The sequence below is a fragment of the Rhinatrema bivittatum genome, chromosome 5 (assembly GCF_901001135.1).
Source record: "Rhinatrema bivittatum chromosome 5, aRhiBiv1.1, whole genome shotgun sequence".
Lineage (NCBI taxonomy): Eukaryota > Metazoa > Chordata > Amphibia > Gymnophiona > Rhinatrematidae > Rhinatrema > Rhinatrema bivittatum.
The window spans coordinates 279186502-279203742 of NC_042619.1; the positions used below are offsets into that span (position 1 = coordinate 279186502).

General features: G+C 43.9%; 1 protein-coding gene across 1 annotated transcript in view; it reads left to right on the plus strand.

Annotated features, from left to right (window-relative positions):
• Window positions 1–17241, plus strand: part of LOC115092767 (disintegrin and metalloproteinase domain-containing protein 9-like) — a gene marked incomplete at its 3' end in the record, with an annotated part of 1804538 nt that overhangs the window by 652857 nt on the left and 1134440 nt on the right. Inside the window, exon 7 of the mRNA XM_029604071.1 lies at window positions 8218–8286. Within this exon, the coding sequence (XP_029459931.1) occupies window positions 8218–8286 (69 nt within the window). The remainder of the gene's footprint in view (window positions 1–8217; window positions 8287–17241) is intronic.

A 17241-nucleotide genomic window follows, 5' to 3' on the forward strand; every position in this document is an offset into this window, starting at 1 on the left:
GCTTATCGACAGAAAAAAGCAAGTTTGCTTGTTGTAAACGGTGTTTTCTGTTGATAGCATGGAATTTAGCCATGCAATCCCCCCTGCATCCCTGGACAGCCATTCCTTTTCAACACCTACACTCACATATCGCTTGGAAAAACCAACTGAGGAGACAGCTTGAGGAGTATGGGATCGCCGGTGCATGTGCACTTCAAAGGTCTTCAAGCTGAGAGAAGAAGCTCCGCCTCATGACATTTTAGCAAGCATTTGAAAAGGTAGTATTGATCTTTTTTTTTTTTGGAAATTAATCAGCCTTAGGTTCTTCTCAGCAAACTGCTATTTTGAATTATTTCCCTGTGTTAAAAAAGATTTCATTGAAAATGTAAGGGCATATAAGAACATAAGAACATACCATACTGGGTCAGACCAAGGGTCCATCAAGCCCAGCATCCTGTTTTCAACAGTGGCCAATCCAGGCCATAAGAACCTGGCAAGTACCCAAAAGCTAAGTCTATTCCATGCTACCATTGCTAGTAAAAGCAGTGCCTATTTTCTAAGTCAACTCAATTAATAGCAGGTAATGGACTTCTCCTCCAATAATTTATCCAATCCTTTTTTAAACACAGCTATACTAACTGCACTAACCACATCCTCTGGCAACAAATTCCAGAGTTTAACTGTGCGTTGAGTGAAAAAGAACTTTCTCCAATTAGTTTTAAATGTGGCACATGCTAACTTCATGGAGTGCCCCCTAGTCTTTCTATTATCCGAAAGAGTTAAAAAATGATTCACATCTACCCGTTCTAGACCTCTCATGATTTTAAACACCTCTATCATATCCCCCCTCAGCCATCTCTTCTCCAAGCTGAAAAGTCCTAACCTCTTTAATCTTTCCTCATAGGGGAGTTGTTCCATTCCCTTTATCATTTCGGTAGCCCTTCTCTGTATCTTCTCCATCAGAATTATATCTTTTTTGAGATGCGGCGACCAGAATTGTACACAATATTCAAGGTGCGGTCTCACCATGGAGCGATACAGAGGCATTATGACATTTTCCGTTTTATTCACCATTCCCTTTCTAATAATTCCCAACATTCTGTTTGCTTTTTTGACTGCCGCAGCACACTGAACCGACAATTTTAATGTGTTATCCACTATGACGCCTAGAACTCTTTCTTGGGTAGTAGCACCTAATATGGAACCTAACATTGTGTAACTATAACATGGGTTATTTTTCCCTATATGCATCACCTTGCATTGTCCACATTAAATTTCATCTGCCATTTAGATGCCCAATTTTCCAGCCTTACAAGGTCTTCCTGCAATTTATCACAATCTGCTTGTGATTTAACTACTCTGAACAATTTTGTATCATCTGCAAATTTGATTACCTCACTCGTCGTATTTCTTTCCAGATCATTTATAAATATATTGAAAAGTAAGGGTCCCAGTACAGATCCCTGAGGCACTCCACTGTCCACTCCCTTCCACTGAGAAAATTGTCCATTTAATCCTACTCTCTGTTTCCTGTCTTTTAGCCAGCTTGCAATCCACGAAAGGACATCACCACCTATCCCATGACTTTTTACTTTTCCTAGAAGCCTCTCATGAGGAACTTTGTCAAACACCTTCTGAAAATCCAAGTACACTGCATGTACCGGTACACCTTTATCCACATGTTTATTAACTCCTTCAAAAAAGTGAAGCAGATTTGTGAGGCAGGACTTGCCTTGAGTAAAGCCATGCTGACTTTGTTCAATTAAACCATGTCTTTCTATATGTTCTGTGATTTTGATGTTTAGAACACTTTCCACTATTTTTCCTGGCACTGAAGTCAGGCTAACCGGTCTGTAATTTCCCGGAGCTCCCCTGGAGCCCTTTTTAAATATGGGGGTTACATTAGCTATCCTCCAGTCTTCAGGTACAATGGATGATTTTAATGATAGGTTACAAATTTTTACAATACGTCTGAAATTTCATGTTTTAGTTCCTTCAGAACTCTGGGGTGTATACCATCCAGTCCAGGTGATTTACTACTCTTCAGTTTATCAATCAGGTCTACCACATCTTTTAGGCTCACCGTGATTTGGTTTAGTCCATCTGAATCATTACCCATGAAAACCTTCTCCAGTACGGGTACCTCCCCTCCATCCTCCTCAGTAAACACCGAAGAAAAGAAATCATTTAATCTTTCCATGATGGCCTTATCTTCTCTAAGTGCCCCTTTAACCCCTCGATCATCTAACGGTCGAACTGACTCCCTCACAGGCTTTCTGCTTCAGATATATTTTAAAAAGTTTTTACTGTGAGTTTTTGCCTCTATGGCCGACTTCTTTTTAAATTCTCTCTTAGCCTGTCTTATCAATGTCTTACATTTAACTTGCCAACGTTTATGCATTATCCTATTTTATTCTGTTGGATCCTTCTTCCAACTTTTGAATGAAGATCTTTTGGCTAAAATAGCTTCTTTCGCCTCCCCTTTTAACCATGCTGGTAATCGTTTTGCCTTCTTTCCACCTTTCTTAATGTGTGGAATACATCTGGATTGTGCTTCTAGGATGGTATTTTTTAACAATGACCATGCCTCTTGCACACTCTTTACTTTTGAAGCTGCTCCTTTCAGTATTTTTTCTATTTTTCTCATTTTATCAAAGTTTCCCTTTTGAAAGTTTAGCACGAGAGCTGTGGATTTGCTTACTGTCCCACTTCCAGTCATTAATTCAAATTTGATCATATTATGATCACTATTGCCAAGCTGCCCCACCACCATTACCTCTCTCACCAAATCCTGTGCTCCACTCAGAATTAGGTCTAAAATTGCTCAGTCTCTCATTGGTTCCTGAACCAATTACTCCATAAAGCTATCATTTATTCCATCCAGGAACTTTATCTCTGTAGCGTGTCCCAATGATACATTTACCCAGTCAACATGAAGTCTAATAATAATAATTTGTGGAAATCGAAATATTTATAATTATTAGCCTAAGAAGGTGTCAGCAAGCCTGACGTTATATGTCTTTATGATAGACACTAATCGGTCTACTCAATCATTCACCTTCATCATTTTTTAATTCTGCAAAAAATATTTTTATAGAACTTTTTTCTTTTTAATTTAAAAATCCTTCATCCATGAATTTCAAGATGAAGTAGACTCTTATCAAGCAAAACATTCTTATCGCCCTACACAGGCCGGTGTTTCGCTAACTCAGCTTCATCAGGGGCATTTTCAAAAAGTGTTTTAGCAAGAGTCAGTTACCTAGAATAACCATATATTAATTAATTTGCATGTCAGATAGCAGAAAAATTAAAAATAGTACTTATCTGATGAGAGCAAGGCTAACCATTCAAACAGGGACGAACGTCTCGACCATCTTGTCAACAGAAGAATTGGAGGAACTGAAAACGAGGTTCACGTCTCTTTAAATTCACCTGAGATCTGACGTCAGTGACCTAAGTCAGGTATGGTTGAGATATCAAGGATTAATCAGTAAGAGAATAATCAACCCAGAAAAGCATGTAATTTCAATTCATTGTTTAGCCCAAACGGATGAACAGTATTGAGTCGATATATCCAGCGCTGTTCAGCCTGCAATAAAAGATGATGTCGGTCTCCCCCTCGCCAATGCGGTGATATGTGATCTATAACGCAAAAAAGTAAATCAGCAAAAGAATGTTTATATTCCTGACAATGCAATACCAGGGGTTCGTCCTCTCGATTATTTTTAATATTGGAACGATGTTCTATCATTCGAGTCTTTAAAAGACGCTTGGTCTTCCCAATATACAATAATAAACACGGACATTGAATCAAATAAACCACCATCGAGGAATCACAAGTAGTGTTGTGTTTAAGAATGATTTTGTAGCCTGAAGGTAAAATCAATTGATTTTCAATGGACATAGACGATTGACAAACAGAGCAGGAGTGACACGGATGATGGGAACCTGAAATACAATTAGATGGAAATGATGTCACAGAGCTGTCAGATCTTACTAACTAAAGTACTAAATGAACGTTTTGCTGCAAGAGGTTATCCCCGGTCATGTATCAGGAAGGCTTACCTTTGGGCTAAATATTCTCATCGTGAGTATCTCTTTCTCCCGCGGACAGCAGACGACTCTGCACATCAAATGTGTATTTTACCTTATTCTACCGCTGCTTCTAAGATCCGAGAGTCAATTCTAAAATATTGGCATGTTTTGCAAGTACATGAGATCTTCCAATTACCTCCACGCATTACTTTTTCTCGCGCTGCAAATTTGAAAAATTTGTTAGTAAGATCTGACAGCTCTGTGACGTCATTTCCATCTAATTGTATTGCAGGTTCCCATCATCCGTGTCACTCCTGCTCTGTTTGTCAATCGTCTATGTCCATTGAAGGGATTTCTACCCATAAAGATTCAATTGTGCATTTAGTCTCATGCAGGATGTTTATCCTGTTGGACTCTATGCCATCCTGGACATAAAGCGCCACACCGCCTCCTGGGTGCTCCTCCATATCATTGCGATATAATTTGTACCCCAGTATAACACTGACCCATTGGTTGTCCTCCTTCCACCATGTCTCTGAGATGCCAATTAAGTCTATGTCATCATTCACTGCTAAAACTCAAAAGCACCAAAATTTCTGGGGAATTTATGCTGTACTATCAAATCAAAAAGCAATACCCCATTGATATCTTTTATCCACGTAATCAAAACTCACTATGTGTGCTCAAAACAATGTGTCATACAATGATCGGAATAATTTCACAATATGCTCTGGAGTCTCTTCTGACTCCTAGTGCCCACCTTTTTAACGAGAAAATATTTTTTTGAAAGGACAGAGGAAGGGTTTCATATATTAGAGTATTAGACCCCCCTGGTTGAACTCATTCCGTGCATAATCATTAACCAAACCTCCTCCATCCAATATTTTAATCAGTTATCACATACACCATAGGTGAAACTGCATATTTTTTCTTTTAAATATTTTGTGTGCTAAAAATTGTTTAAAAAGCATGCTTATTCAATATGAATGAAAAACCCGACGCAGCCGCGTTTCTGGTCCACAACAGAACCTGTCTTCAGGGGATGTTCTCCTATTCAATAATCCATCGGTGTACCAAAATAGCTATGGGTAATCCATTCTATTCTCCCATCTTACTTCTTAGACTTCTGGCATTAGCATACAAATATTTCAAAGTTTGTTTTTTGTTTGTATTTTCATTCTGCTTTTTAATTGATAGGGATAAGTTAGAATTTTTTAGCTCAGGTGAGTTCTTAGTTACAGGTACTTGGATTACTTTTCTTATTATTGGAACCTCACTGTCGGGATGCCCTAATTCTAATGCATCATTAGTGTCCTTTGAAGATACCTCTCTCCTAACCATGCGCTGCTGAGCAACTGTCGGCTTTCCCCTTTGTTCTATTTAAAAGCTGCTCTATCTCCTTTTTAAAGGTTAACGCCAGCCGTCTAACTTCAGTTAGTCAGCCAGAGTGACTCACTGCTCTTGTGATTAACAAATGTTAGTACCTATTCAAACCAAGTCACACTACCTCAATACCTTTCAAAGGTGAGTAACTGGACTGAACTTTCCAACCTTTTTACTTAGGTATACACTGCTCCTGGCTACTTTTTTTGGTTGATTTTTTTTTTTAATACAAACACTCAGTTCTGCTTACTAGCTGCCTTACAGACTTTTAAAAATAAACACACTACCTTCTGCTTTCTAGCTGCCTTATTGACTGACTATTTAAAAATACAAACAGTCTAACTTGTTTATTCACTCTTACTGACGATTAAAAGCACAAACACACACACACACACGCACACACTAAATAATATTCCCAAATAGTTAACTTTGCCCCAATACTATTAAGAAAGACAATGTCCCAAGCAAAAATTTACTGATTCCTTTCAGCCACCAGCAAGGTGATCCTCTCTGGCTTTCTCCAGCTAGAATATTTTCTTTTCTGGTTTACTATAAAGGGATATCCAAATATAGAGAAGGAGCAAAGCTGCACTCCAAATTAATATACACAATCCCAAAGGAGTGCAAAAATACTATAGGTCCAAGAGTTGTATCATCAAAATATTTATTTTAAACGTTCAAACGGAACCACTCCTTATTTTTAATCCATACATCAATTAATGACTGCTTCAGGGTCCCCCGACACGGACCCCGTGTTTCGCCCGAAGGCTGCGTCGGGAGGGACAGTCGATAAATTTTTAAACAATAGCTTAAAAACAGCTGAGGAGTTCTCACAGCTAAAGCGGTAAGGGCGACCTATAGTATTTTTGCACTCCTTTACTATAAAGGGAGACATTTTTTAACTTAATGCAAAGCCTGTAAAATTTTTTAGAGGAAATTCTCTGCTTGGTTTCCCTTTGAAATTTCAAGGACTAATGATGCTGTGAGCACCTTAGTATCCCTTTATATTTGCTTTAGAGTGGGTACAAATTCCTGCTGTAAATCATGGATGGGAAATTCAAAATGAAATTCTTGCATATTCCTTGCTGGCCTTGCCCATCTCCCATTCCTGCCCATTTGTGATCCAGGCAAATGTACCTCTGCTATATGACAGCACATATATTTTTGCCAACAGAGGGATAGGACAATTTTTAGTGGTATGCATGGAAAAAATGTTTTTCTTTTTAAAGTCATTTTTTGTTTTGTTTAATGTTTTAGGTTTTTTTGTTTATAAGAAGCAAAATGAAAAACAAATTGAAAAGAAAAGATATAGGAAATAAAAAACAAAAGGAAAGGAATGGTCCTTTTCCTAATGAAAAACCCAATGCTGCTGACATTTGTAAATTGAATTTCCCCTCTTCCTGGGCATTCCCAATCCCGCCATCCTATCCAGACTTCCCATCCTATTCATGGTGTTTCCAAAGTTGAAATGGGGCAGGCCACTGGGTCTCATATCCAAAATAACTGATGGCAGTGTCATTTTATTGTATGGTTGAATGCTGTATAGCCATACAACAAAATGTCCTCAGCCTCAAAGCCAGCTAACCAGTACAATTTTGATAATAGGATTTATTGCAGTAGGAGCAACTAAGGATTGCTTCTGCTTCATATTGATCTCCCCATGGATGGAGTAAAAGACAGTTGAGAATGGGGGTTGGGGACATAGGTGAAGAGCCAGGGATAAGGGTGGGGTAAATGTTCTAATACCAGTATTGCTGTATTTTATTTTATTTACAAAATAAAAGGAAATTAAACAACACCAGCTTCCCGCATTTTGTTTCATTTATTAACAAACAAAAAGGTTTTTCATTGCATGTTTCATTTTACTAGAAAACAAATTATCGATCTCCACTGGCTCCCAATACAGTCTCGCATCCTGTTCAAAGTTCTCTCCCTCATTCATAAAAGCATCACCAATGAAAATACTGACTGGATCAACCCCCCACTGCTTTCTCGCACATCCACTAGACCGACTCGCACTGCCCTCCAAGGGACACTCCGTACCCCCTCTATCAAATCCACCAATCTTATTTCCACAATGAACAGAGCCTTTTCCCTTGCCGGCCCCACTCTGTGGAACTCTATGCCCCCAGACTTGCGCACTGAAACATCCACACCCAAATTCAAAAAAACCTAAAGACCTGGCTATTCTTACAGGCCTACCCCTCCCTCAGCAATCATCCTCCTGATAACCCCCTAAGCTGTGTATAATGCATTCCCTGTATCACCTTTTACAATGTGCTTCTGCTGTCTTTATCTCTCAATTACCTTCTCCCCTATGACCTCTTGATTTGATTACAATGCTTTCCACGTACTACCGTCACTATGTGCTCTTGTTAATTTTTCCCTCATCTGCTTCCAATTGAGGAACCTTCGTTCCCTGTAAATAGTTACCCAGTTACTGTTTGTTGATGTTTATTTCTTGTATGCAAAGTTTACTGTTCTATGTAATGGCAGTGCCAAAAGTTCTGTATAATGACACTGTCAAAAAGTTTTAGTTATCTGTAAACCGATACGATGTGCAAACGGCTATCGGTATATAAAAACCTATAAATAAATAAAAAATAAAATAAAATAAATAAATGTACATTCTTAGCAATTTTTAGCCCTTGATTTTATCTATATAGTTACCCAGGTAAATTATTTTGAAAATTGCCCTCAAAATGCCTTACCTCAAGGTCATTATTACTTTGGATAAATTCATAATGTTTTCTACACAGAATTATGCTAAATAATTGTGTAGTATATTATTATTATTATTTCTGTTTTATTAACTTTAAGCAGAGAAATCCGTATATCATGGCAAGGAGACGATATATTGAACTTATTGTGTCTGTAGATTATACATTGGTAAGTTACAATTTTATTGTATGTTTATCACAAACTAAATACATCCAATTAAAAGCAATTAACTCCTTTCCTGGAGACAACATATTAAATATATTTAATAGGGATGTGAATCGTTTTTTGACGATTTAAAAAAATCGTCAGATATTTTTTTAAATCGTCAAAAATCGTTAGTCCCCCGATTTATAGTGAAAAATCATAAATCTGGGGAGGGGGAGGGCGGGAAAACAGCACACCAAAACAACCCCTAAACACACCCCGACCCTTTAAAACAAATCCCCCACCCTCCCGAACCCCCCCCCCCAAATGTTTTAAATTACCTGTTGGTCCAGTGGGGGGGGTCCCAGCGTGATCTCCCGCTCTCGGGCCATCGGCGCCATTTTGGCTGCCACTAATAAAATGGCGCCGATGGCCCGATAAAAAAAACCCCACCCGACCCTTTAAATTGACCCCCTTAGCCTCCCCCACCCTCCTGACCCCCCCCCCCCAAACCTTTTAAAATTACCTGGTGGTCCAGTGGGGGCCCGGGGAGCGATCTCCTGCTCTCGGGCCATCGGCTGCGTTAATAAAAATGGCGCCGATGGCCCTTTGCCCTTACCATGTGACACGGAATCCGTGCCATTGGCCGGCCCATGTCACATGGTAGGAGCACTGGATCGCCCTAGTTCACAAGGAGCAGCAATAGAATGTGAACGCTGGTCTTCCTGGTTTTCAGTTCACTGCACTAACCACTAGGCTATTCCTCCACTCAAAGACAGTAACTTTTAAACAACCACACGGTTCAAATTTACACAAGTATCAGATCGATACTCTAAGGCCGCGGTAGAAACAGTGCGGCAGTGTCAGGCGCACCCTCGTTCCCCGCACGCACAGTTCTCTTCACCTACCGCTCGATACTCTCTTCAAATTGCATGCAAATGCATGCCGCGGCTGCGAAGCCTTAGGCAAGCGTTAGGCCCGCGCAACCCATTTTACTGTATAGAGCGCCTATACAGTATTCTGGGTTCGCGGGCCGAACGCTTCACGGCCACGCTGATATCTGTCATTTCAAATGTCATTTCAAATGACATTTGAAATGACAGGTACCAGGAAGTGGACAGTTATGTTCCCCGATGCTCGGCAAACTTTCCCCCAGCCCCCGCTTACCTGCCCTGGCCCCGTCCGATCTCCGGTGCAGCCCCAGTCCTGTCCCCTCCTCCCGAAGCAAAAAAAAACAAACCGAAAAAGTAGCAAGGCTCGGGCCTGCTACGGTAGTCCCTTCTCCCTTCTCCTCTCCTCCCGATTTCGGCGCTCAAGGCGGCCGGGTGGGCGTGCATTCATCCAGGCAGAGGGAGCCGGTGGCGAAAGCGGCCTCCAGCTCCCTCTGCCTGGATGAATGCACGGCCCCCGCCGGCAGTGAATGAATGCCCGTGCGATTTCGGCGCTCAAGGCGTGACGTCACAACATGTGACTGCCTTGAGCGCCGAAATCGCACGGGCATTCATTCACTGCCGGCGGGGGCCGTGCATTCATCCAGGCAGAGGGAGCCGGAGGCTGCTTTCGCCGCCGGCTCCCTCTGCCTGGATGAATGCACGCCCACCCGGCCGCCTTGAGCGCCGAAATCGCACGGGCATTCATTCACTGCCGGCGGGGGCTGTGCATTCATCCAGGCAGAGGGAGCCGGAGGCTGCTTTCGCCGCCGGCTCCCTCTGCCTGGATGAATGCACGCCCACCCGGCCGCGGCCTGGATCGAACACGCGCCCACCCGCCCGCCGGCTCCCACCGCCGCCTGGATCCAACGCGTGCCCACCCGCTCGCCGGCTCCCGCCGCCGCCTGGATGAACGGGCGCCCATCCGCCCGCCGGCTCCCGCCGCCGCCTCGATGACCGCGCGCCTGGGGAATTCGGAAAGTGACAGGAAAGTGACAGGTATTTATACATATATATAAACAACTTACCTGCAATGTTTGAAACACTTTACTCCCTTTGGTTTTACCCCCATTTTTTACACTTTATTCCCGTTTTAATTTTCGAACACCACACTAACACCAAGTAGAGGGTAGGCGGTAAACTAACAGGTTAAGGACGCGGCAAAATAGCGGGTTACAAAGGAGATAATCTGAGCGCGAGTCACAGTATCAGAGGGGGATAGCTAATTCCTTCATTATACAGCTAATTCGTTCATTTACATATCATATACATGCTGCGTGCGGAAAGGGTTATGCGTCTGTTTTAAGAAGCGCTAAGGACGCGTGAAACTGGAGACTGTATCGCTGGATCGCCTTACGTGTCCGAATTGTGCGCTCCCAGCACGTTACAGACGGGAAATCTTCAACCGCACGTTACAGTATCGACCTGTATGCTGGCTGTTTTAAAACATATGCACATATATGCTCACACACGGGTAGATTTTAAAAACATACGCGCCTCCATGTGCACATGCTACCCAGCGCGTGCATATGTATGCATGATTTTATAACATGCGCGCGCCGGCAATTAAGGAGCGGGCTGGGAGGGAACTTTCCTACCCCCCAACCTACCCTCCCTCCCTCTTCCCCGACCTCTTTTCATGGTCTACCTTTTTTTTTTTCCTTTATTTCAGAACTTACTCCAGCTCCTGAGCTGCCAGCACACAGTCCCCGGCACAGTAGCAAATGGCTGATTTACCAGCCGCCTCCAGCTCCACCCCTCCCTGCCCCCCCAGACCACCCCTTTTCTTGGGCCAGGCAATTCTGCGTGTAACGGGAGTTATGTGTGTGGCTGGGCCCCTTTGAACATGCGTGCGGGATGCGCAAGGCCCAGCAGCGTGTGTAGCCCTCGTTTTCCCCGTGCGCAGGGGATTTAAAATTTAACCAACATTATATAATGGGCTGACTACACATACATGTGTGCACAATTTTATATGAATGCACACATGTGCGAGCAAATGCCACCTGTACCGTGTAAGTGGGGGATTTTTGTAGATGCATGCTGACATAATTTCCAGTTTTCCCAGTTTGTTCCTAACTCCTCTAGTTAAATAGCCTTCCTTTTACCCTGTTAGCACTAATCCTTAAAACCCTGATGACTAGCCTATATTTTTTTATCCCAGGACAAGCAGGATGCTAGTCCTCACACATGGGTGACATCACTGACGGAGCCCTATTTTGGGAAAACTTTCTGTAAAAGTTTCTAGAAACTTTTGACTGGCATTGTGAGGCCACTGAACATGCCCAGCATGCCATGATATTCTCTGCCACAGGGGTCTTTCTTCAGTCTTCGTTTTTCCGCACTGCTGTAACCATTGCGGAGATAGGAGCCCTGTGAGTATTTTCACAGATTTACTGACGGAAAAGTCATTGATTTTTCAAAATATTTTTCTCCCATACAGGATCTCTCTCTCATTTCCACCGGACGGTGAGAAATTATAGTCTTGTTTTTACTTTTAAGTAAAAACAAGACTATAATTTTTACTTTTAAGTAAAAACTCTCTCTCTCAACATTTTTTCCCTCTTTTCATCGACGGCTGTTGGTGAAATGATGGCTTCAGGATTTAAAAAATGTCCGATGTGTAATCGGACAATGTCCATAACAGATCCACACCTTGAGTGTGTTCTCTGTTTGGGAGACAAACTTGATGTCTCATCCTGCCCTCAATGTGCAGAGATGACTCCCAGAGGAAGAAAACTTAGACCGGAGAAAATGGAACACCTCTTTCGCCTTCAGCTTCTTCCTTCTACTTCAACATCGACGAAATTGTCCCCAGCAGGAGTCTCCAAAAACGTTTTGCTGAAAAAACATCGTCTGGAAGGATCAGAAGATCAAGCATCGCCATCGACTTCGACAGTGTCGATAAGGTCGGTAGTCGAGCATAGGCCTGAGCATAGGCCCAAACATAGGCACTGACATCAACACACACCGACATCAGCGTTAACTCTGTCCCCGGGAGAACCGACCACCAAACGGCAAAAGCATCAGGAAACTCCGCTACCAGCGTCTGGGCCTACATCATCAATCGAACCTACACAGGGATCGGTGGAGATATTATCAATACCCACACCACCATCACATACAGCTACTCCATCTACCCCAGCTGTATCACAGGAATTGTCGATTTTTACAAGACAAGCGGTGATCCAGGCCTTGAAGGAACAGACACCTATTCCGGTGACCGTGCCGATGCCGGCATCAACACCAATGCCGGTTCTTGAACTGATGCCAGTATCGATGCCAATGTCGGTGACCTAACCAACACCAGTCACCATACCGATGCCGATGACCATGTCAATGCTGGCACCGATGCCAATGTCCATAATTGCATCGATGCCAGGGCCTAAATCGATAACAACTACGGTGACTTCAAAGCCACTACCGAAGACAACAACCCCATCTCTGGTTCTAATGCCGTCACCATCGGTGCCACTCCTTCCTGGGGATCCAGGACACCCAGAGTCAGCACTATATCAGATCTTACTGAAAAAATATCATGATCTGCTCGATTCTGTTCCCTCTAATCCACAGGAAGAGCATACTGAGGAGTCACCTATTGAGGATCCATTACCAGGACCTTTAGGAATTCCTCCACCACCTAAGACTTCCACGATTTCTCCGCAAGTCCAAGATCCATATGACACTTGGACTGATACACAATCAGATACCTCATCTGAAGACTTTATGTCAGATCCATCTCCACCAGATCCAAGGAAGAAATCTCCTCCAGAAGATTTCTCATTCACAACTTTTGACCAGGAAATGGCTGACACCATACCATTCAAATTAGTCACAGAGCAAGACACCAGACACCAAACCCTGGAGGTTCTTCAATTTGTAGACCCTCCAAAGCAAGTGGTAGTATACCAGTGCATGATGTTCTCCTAGATTTGCAAGATTGTATTTGGGAACATCCCTGCTCAGTGCCAGCTGTCAACAAATGAATGGACAGTACATATTTAGTGCAGTTTGCTCCTGGATATCAAAAATCGCAGCTCCCTCACCAGTCAGTAGTGGTGGAGTCTGCACAGAAAAAATCCAAAAGAATTAGGCCACATTCCTCAAATCCCCCAGGTAAGGATCATAGGTTTTTAGATTCCCTGGGACGGAAGGTCTACCAAGGGGCCATGTTAAATTTGAGAATCTCTTCATATCAACTTTACATGACCCAATATCAAAGAGATTTGTGGAAACAAATGCAAGAATTCAATCCATCATAATATCAACAAGCATCCCAAGCCATCATCCACAAAGGGCTGGAGGCAGGCAAACATGAAGTCCGCGCAGCCTATGACAGGTTTGAGACAGCTTCCAGAGTGGCTGCATCTGAAATCAGTGCCAGGCGTTGGGCATGGCTTAAAGCCTCGGACCTCAGGCCTGAAGTCCCGGAAAAATTAATAGATCTGCCATGCTTAGGAGATTAGCTTTTTGGATCCAAAGTCCAGGATGCAGTTGCTCAATTAAAAGAACATACTGAAACCCTGAGACAGCTTTCCTCGATTCCACAGGATCCCCCTACACACTCTAGGCGTAGGCCTCAACGGAAAGAAACTAGAAGACCTTTTTATAGACAAAGGAGGTACTACCCTCCTACATCTAGGACCAGGCCTTCTAGAGCACAGCAAAGACCTCAATCCAGACAACCTAGGGCAACTAGGCCTCAACCGACGCCACAGATAGGGCCTGCTGCTGGCTTTTGAGGCCACTTCCAGAGAACACAGCTATCTCTCCAATCCTCAGCCAGAACTTTTGTTGGGGGGCCGAGTATCCTGGTTTTACAACAATTGGATTCCAATAACAACGGACCAATGGGTACTTGCAATAGTAACTCGAGGTTACAAACTCAATTTCCTCTCAATTCCAACAGATTTTCCTCCAAAACCTTTCTCTCTCAGCAAAAATCACATACTCCAATTACAAGTAGAATTATCCACCCTTCTGAAAGCCAGGGCTGTGGAACCAGTGCCCCGGACTCAGCAGGGCAGAGGATTCTATTCCCATTATTTCCTCATTCCAAAGAAAACCGGAGGCCTACTTCCCATCCTAGACCTCAGAAATCTCAACAAATTTCTGAAATAAGAAAAGTTCAGGAAGGTCTCTCTAGGCACCATGCTTCCTCTTCTTCAAACAGGAGACTGGCTTTGTTCTCTGGATATTTCAAGACGCTTATGCTCACATTCCAATATTCCCTCCACATCGCAAGTATCTGCGCTTCATGGTGAGTCATCAACATTTCCAATACAGAGTACTACCTTTCGGACTTGCCTCTGCTCCCAGAGTATTCACCAAATGTCTGGCAGTAATAGCAGCACACTTGCACAAGGAAAGTGTCCATGTCTTTCCCTATTTAGATGATTGGCTCATCAGAAGCCAATCTCTACAAGGAGCTTTCCCTTCTCTCAATCGAACAATTACTCTACTTCACTCGATGGGTTTTCTCATCAATTATCAAAAGTCCCATCTCACTCATCTCACCTGCTTAATTCATAGGAGCAGAATTGAACACCATCCTTTCAAAGGCCTTTCTACCCGAGAATCGAGCAGAAACACTTTCACTAATGGCACACTCGATTCATTCAAAGAAACAAGCAACAGCTCATCAGTTTCTAACCTTTCTAAGCCACATGGCCTCCACAGTTCATGTCACTCCTATGGCAAGACTTGCCATGAGAGTAACCCAATGGTCATTACGATCACAATGGATCCAAGCCATTCAACCACTGTCCTCTCCAGTTCAAGTAACCCACCAACTACGTTCATCTCTACTATGGTGGGTAAACAGGGCCTACCCTTCCAGCAACCAGCCCCACAGATCACTTTAACTACAGATGCATCCACCTTGGGTTGGGAAGCTCACAGAAACAATCTCCAAACCCAAGGGACTTGGACAAAACTCGAAGCAACATTTCAAATCAATTTCCTGGAACTTTGAGCTATTCGTTATGCGCTGCATGCATTCAAGGACTGCCTTTCACACAAGATTGTTCTGATCCAAACAGACAACACAGTAGCCATGTGGTACATCAAGAAACAGGGAGGTATGGGCTCGTATCTCCTTTGTCAAGAAGCTGCACAGATTTGGGCTTGGGCCCTAACACATTCAATGTTTCTCCGGGCCACTTATCTGGCAGGCATTCACAATGAACTGGCGGATTGACTCAGTCGTCAATTCCAACCACAAGAATGGTCCCTGGATCCCTCAATAGCGACCAGGATCTTTCATCATTGGGGACAACCAACAATAGACCTCTTTGCATCACACCTGAATCACAAAGTGGACAGATTTTGTTCTCTACACAAACAGAAGAGCCAGCCAGCCAAGGACGCCTTTGCTCGCCCTTGGAACTAAGGCCTTCTGTACGCGTATCCTCCAATACAGTTCATAACCAAAACTCTAGGGAAGCTACAACAGGACAAGGGGACTATGATACTCATAGCCCCGTATTGGCCTCGACAAGTATGGTTTCCCACACTTCTAGACCTCTCAATCAGGGATCCAATTCGCTTGGGTGTAGTTCCCATTCTCACAGGACAAGCAGGATGGTAGTCCTCACAAATGGGTGACATCATCAGGATGGAGCCCTGTACGGAAAACTTTTCTGTCAAAGTTTCAACAAGCTTTGACTGACACTGGCACACTGGGTGCACTGAGCATGCCCAGCCTGCAATTATCCCTGTGAGCCACAGGTGTCTCCCTCAGTCTTCTTTTTTCCGCTCTGCAGTCAGCATAGCGGTTGGAGCTCTGTGAGGATTTTTTAACTAATTACCTCATGGAAACACTTAACTTTTCACTTCAAAAAACACTTTTCCCTGCACAGGTCTCCCTCCGCGTACGTTTTTACGACGCTCGGTGAGTACTAATTCTTATTTTTTGGTCGGTTCCTGTCACTATCTTAAGGCTGTTAACTGACTGAAGCCTTCCCTTCCCCCATTTTTCAGTTAGCTTTAAACAGCTTGCGAGTATCTCTGTGACACTCTGCTTGCTTATGCTAGTGGGGTAGGGATTTTTTCCTTAACTTTAGGACCTCTGTAGCTTCAAGTCCTTCGTTCCCTGGTACCCTCACACAGTCGATACCCTATCGCTACACCGGTACCCTCCTAAACCGCCCTGGGCTTTTATATGTCATCAGCGCCCCCTCCCCCCACGGTGCCCTGATGCCTTTATCCATGTTGTTTGCTTTTCAGTGCTACCAGGCTTTTTTCCTCCTACGCACTGTTTTTTTCCTTGGGCTTCCTCGGTGCCGTCCCTACCCGGATGCATACCATTGACGCACACGCTGTTAGTCACTGCCATGCATACTCGGGTCGCCGCCACCGTTGCCCGAGACACTTTTTAACGATCCCAGGGTCACTTCATCGATGCCACCCCCCTTTTTGGGGATGCCATCGATGCCCCATCCTCCCCACCGATGTCCAGCCCTTTTCCATCGGCGGGCATCGGTGCCACATCGATTTCGTCGGTGGGCATCGATGTCGGATGGTCCCCATCGGTGGACATCGGTGCCAGATGGTCCCCATCGATGGACATCTGTGCCGGATGGTCCCCATCGATGGACATCGGTGCCGGATGGCTTGTCCGTCGATGGCATCGGTGCCAGGTCCTTTTGCATCGATGGACACCGATGCCCAGGTGTTTCATCCATGGGCATCTATGTTAGAATGCATCCATCGAGGGCAGTCGATGCCAGGCTGCTCCCATCGGTGAAATTCGATGCCCAGGTGGGTCCCATCGGTGGGTATCCATGCCGGCTCGATTCCGTGGATGGGCGTCGATGCCAATGCCAGCCTTATGGCTGGCATCGATGCCCATGCCGATTCCAGGGATGGTCCAAAAAAGCAAACCGGTAACCGATCCAATGTAGCGGACAGCAGAAGAATGAAAGGATGGATCGGTTAAAATGGACTTTATTGAAACTTGCAAGTTTCAATAAAGTCCATTTTAACCGATCCATCCTTTCATTCTTCTGCATGCCGATTCCAGGACTGGCGTTGATGCCGGGATGGAATTCAT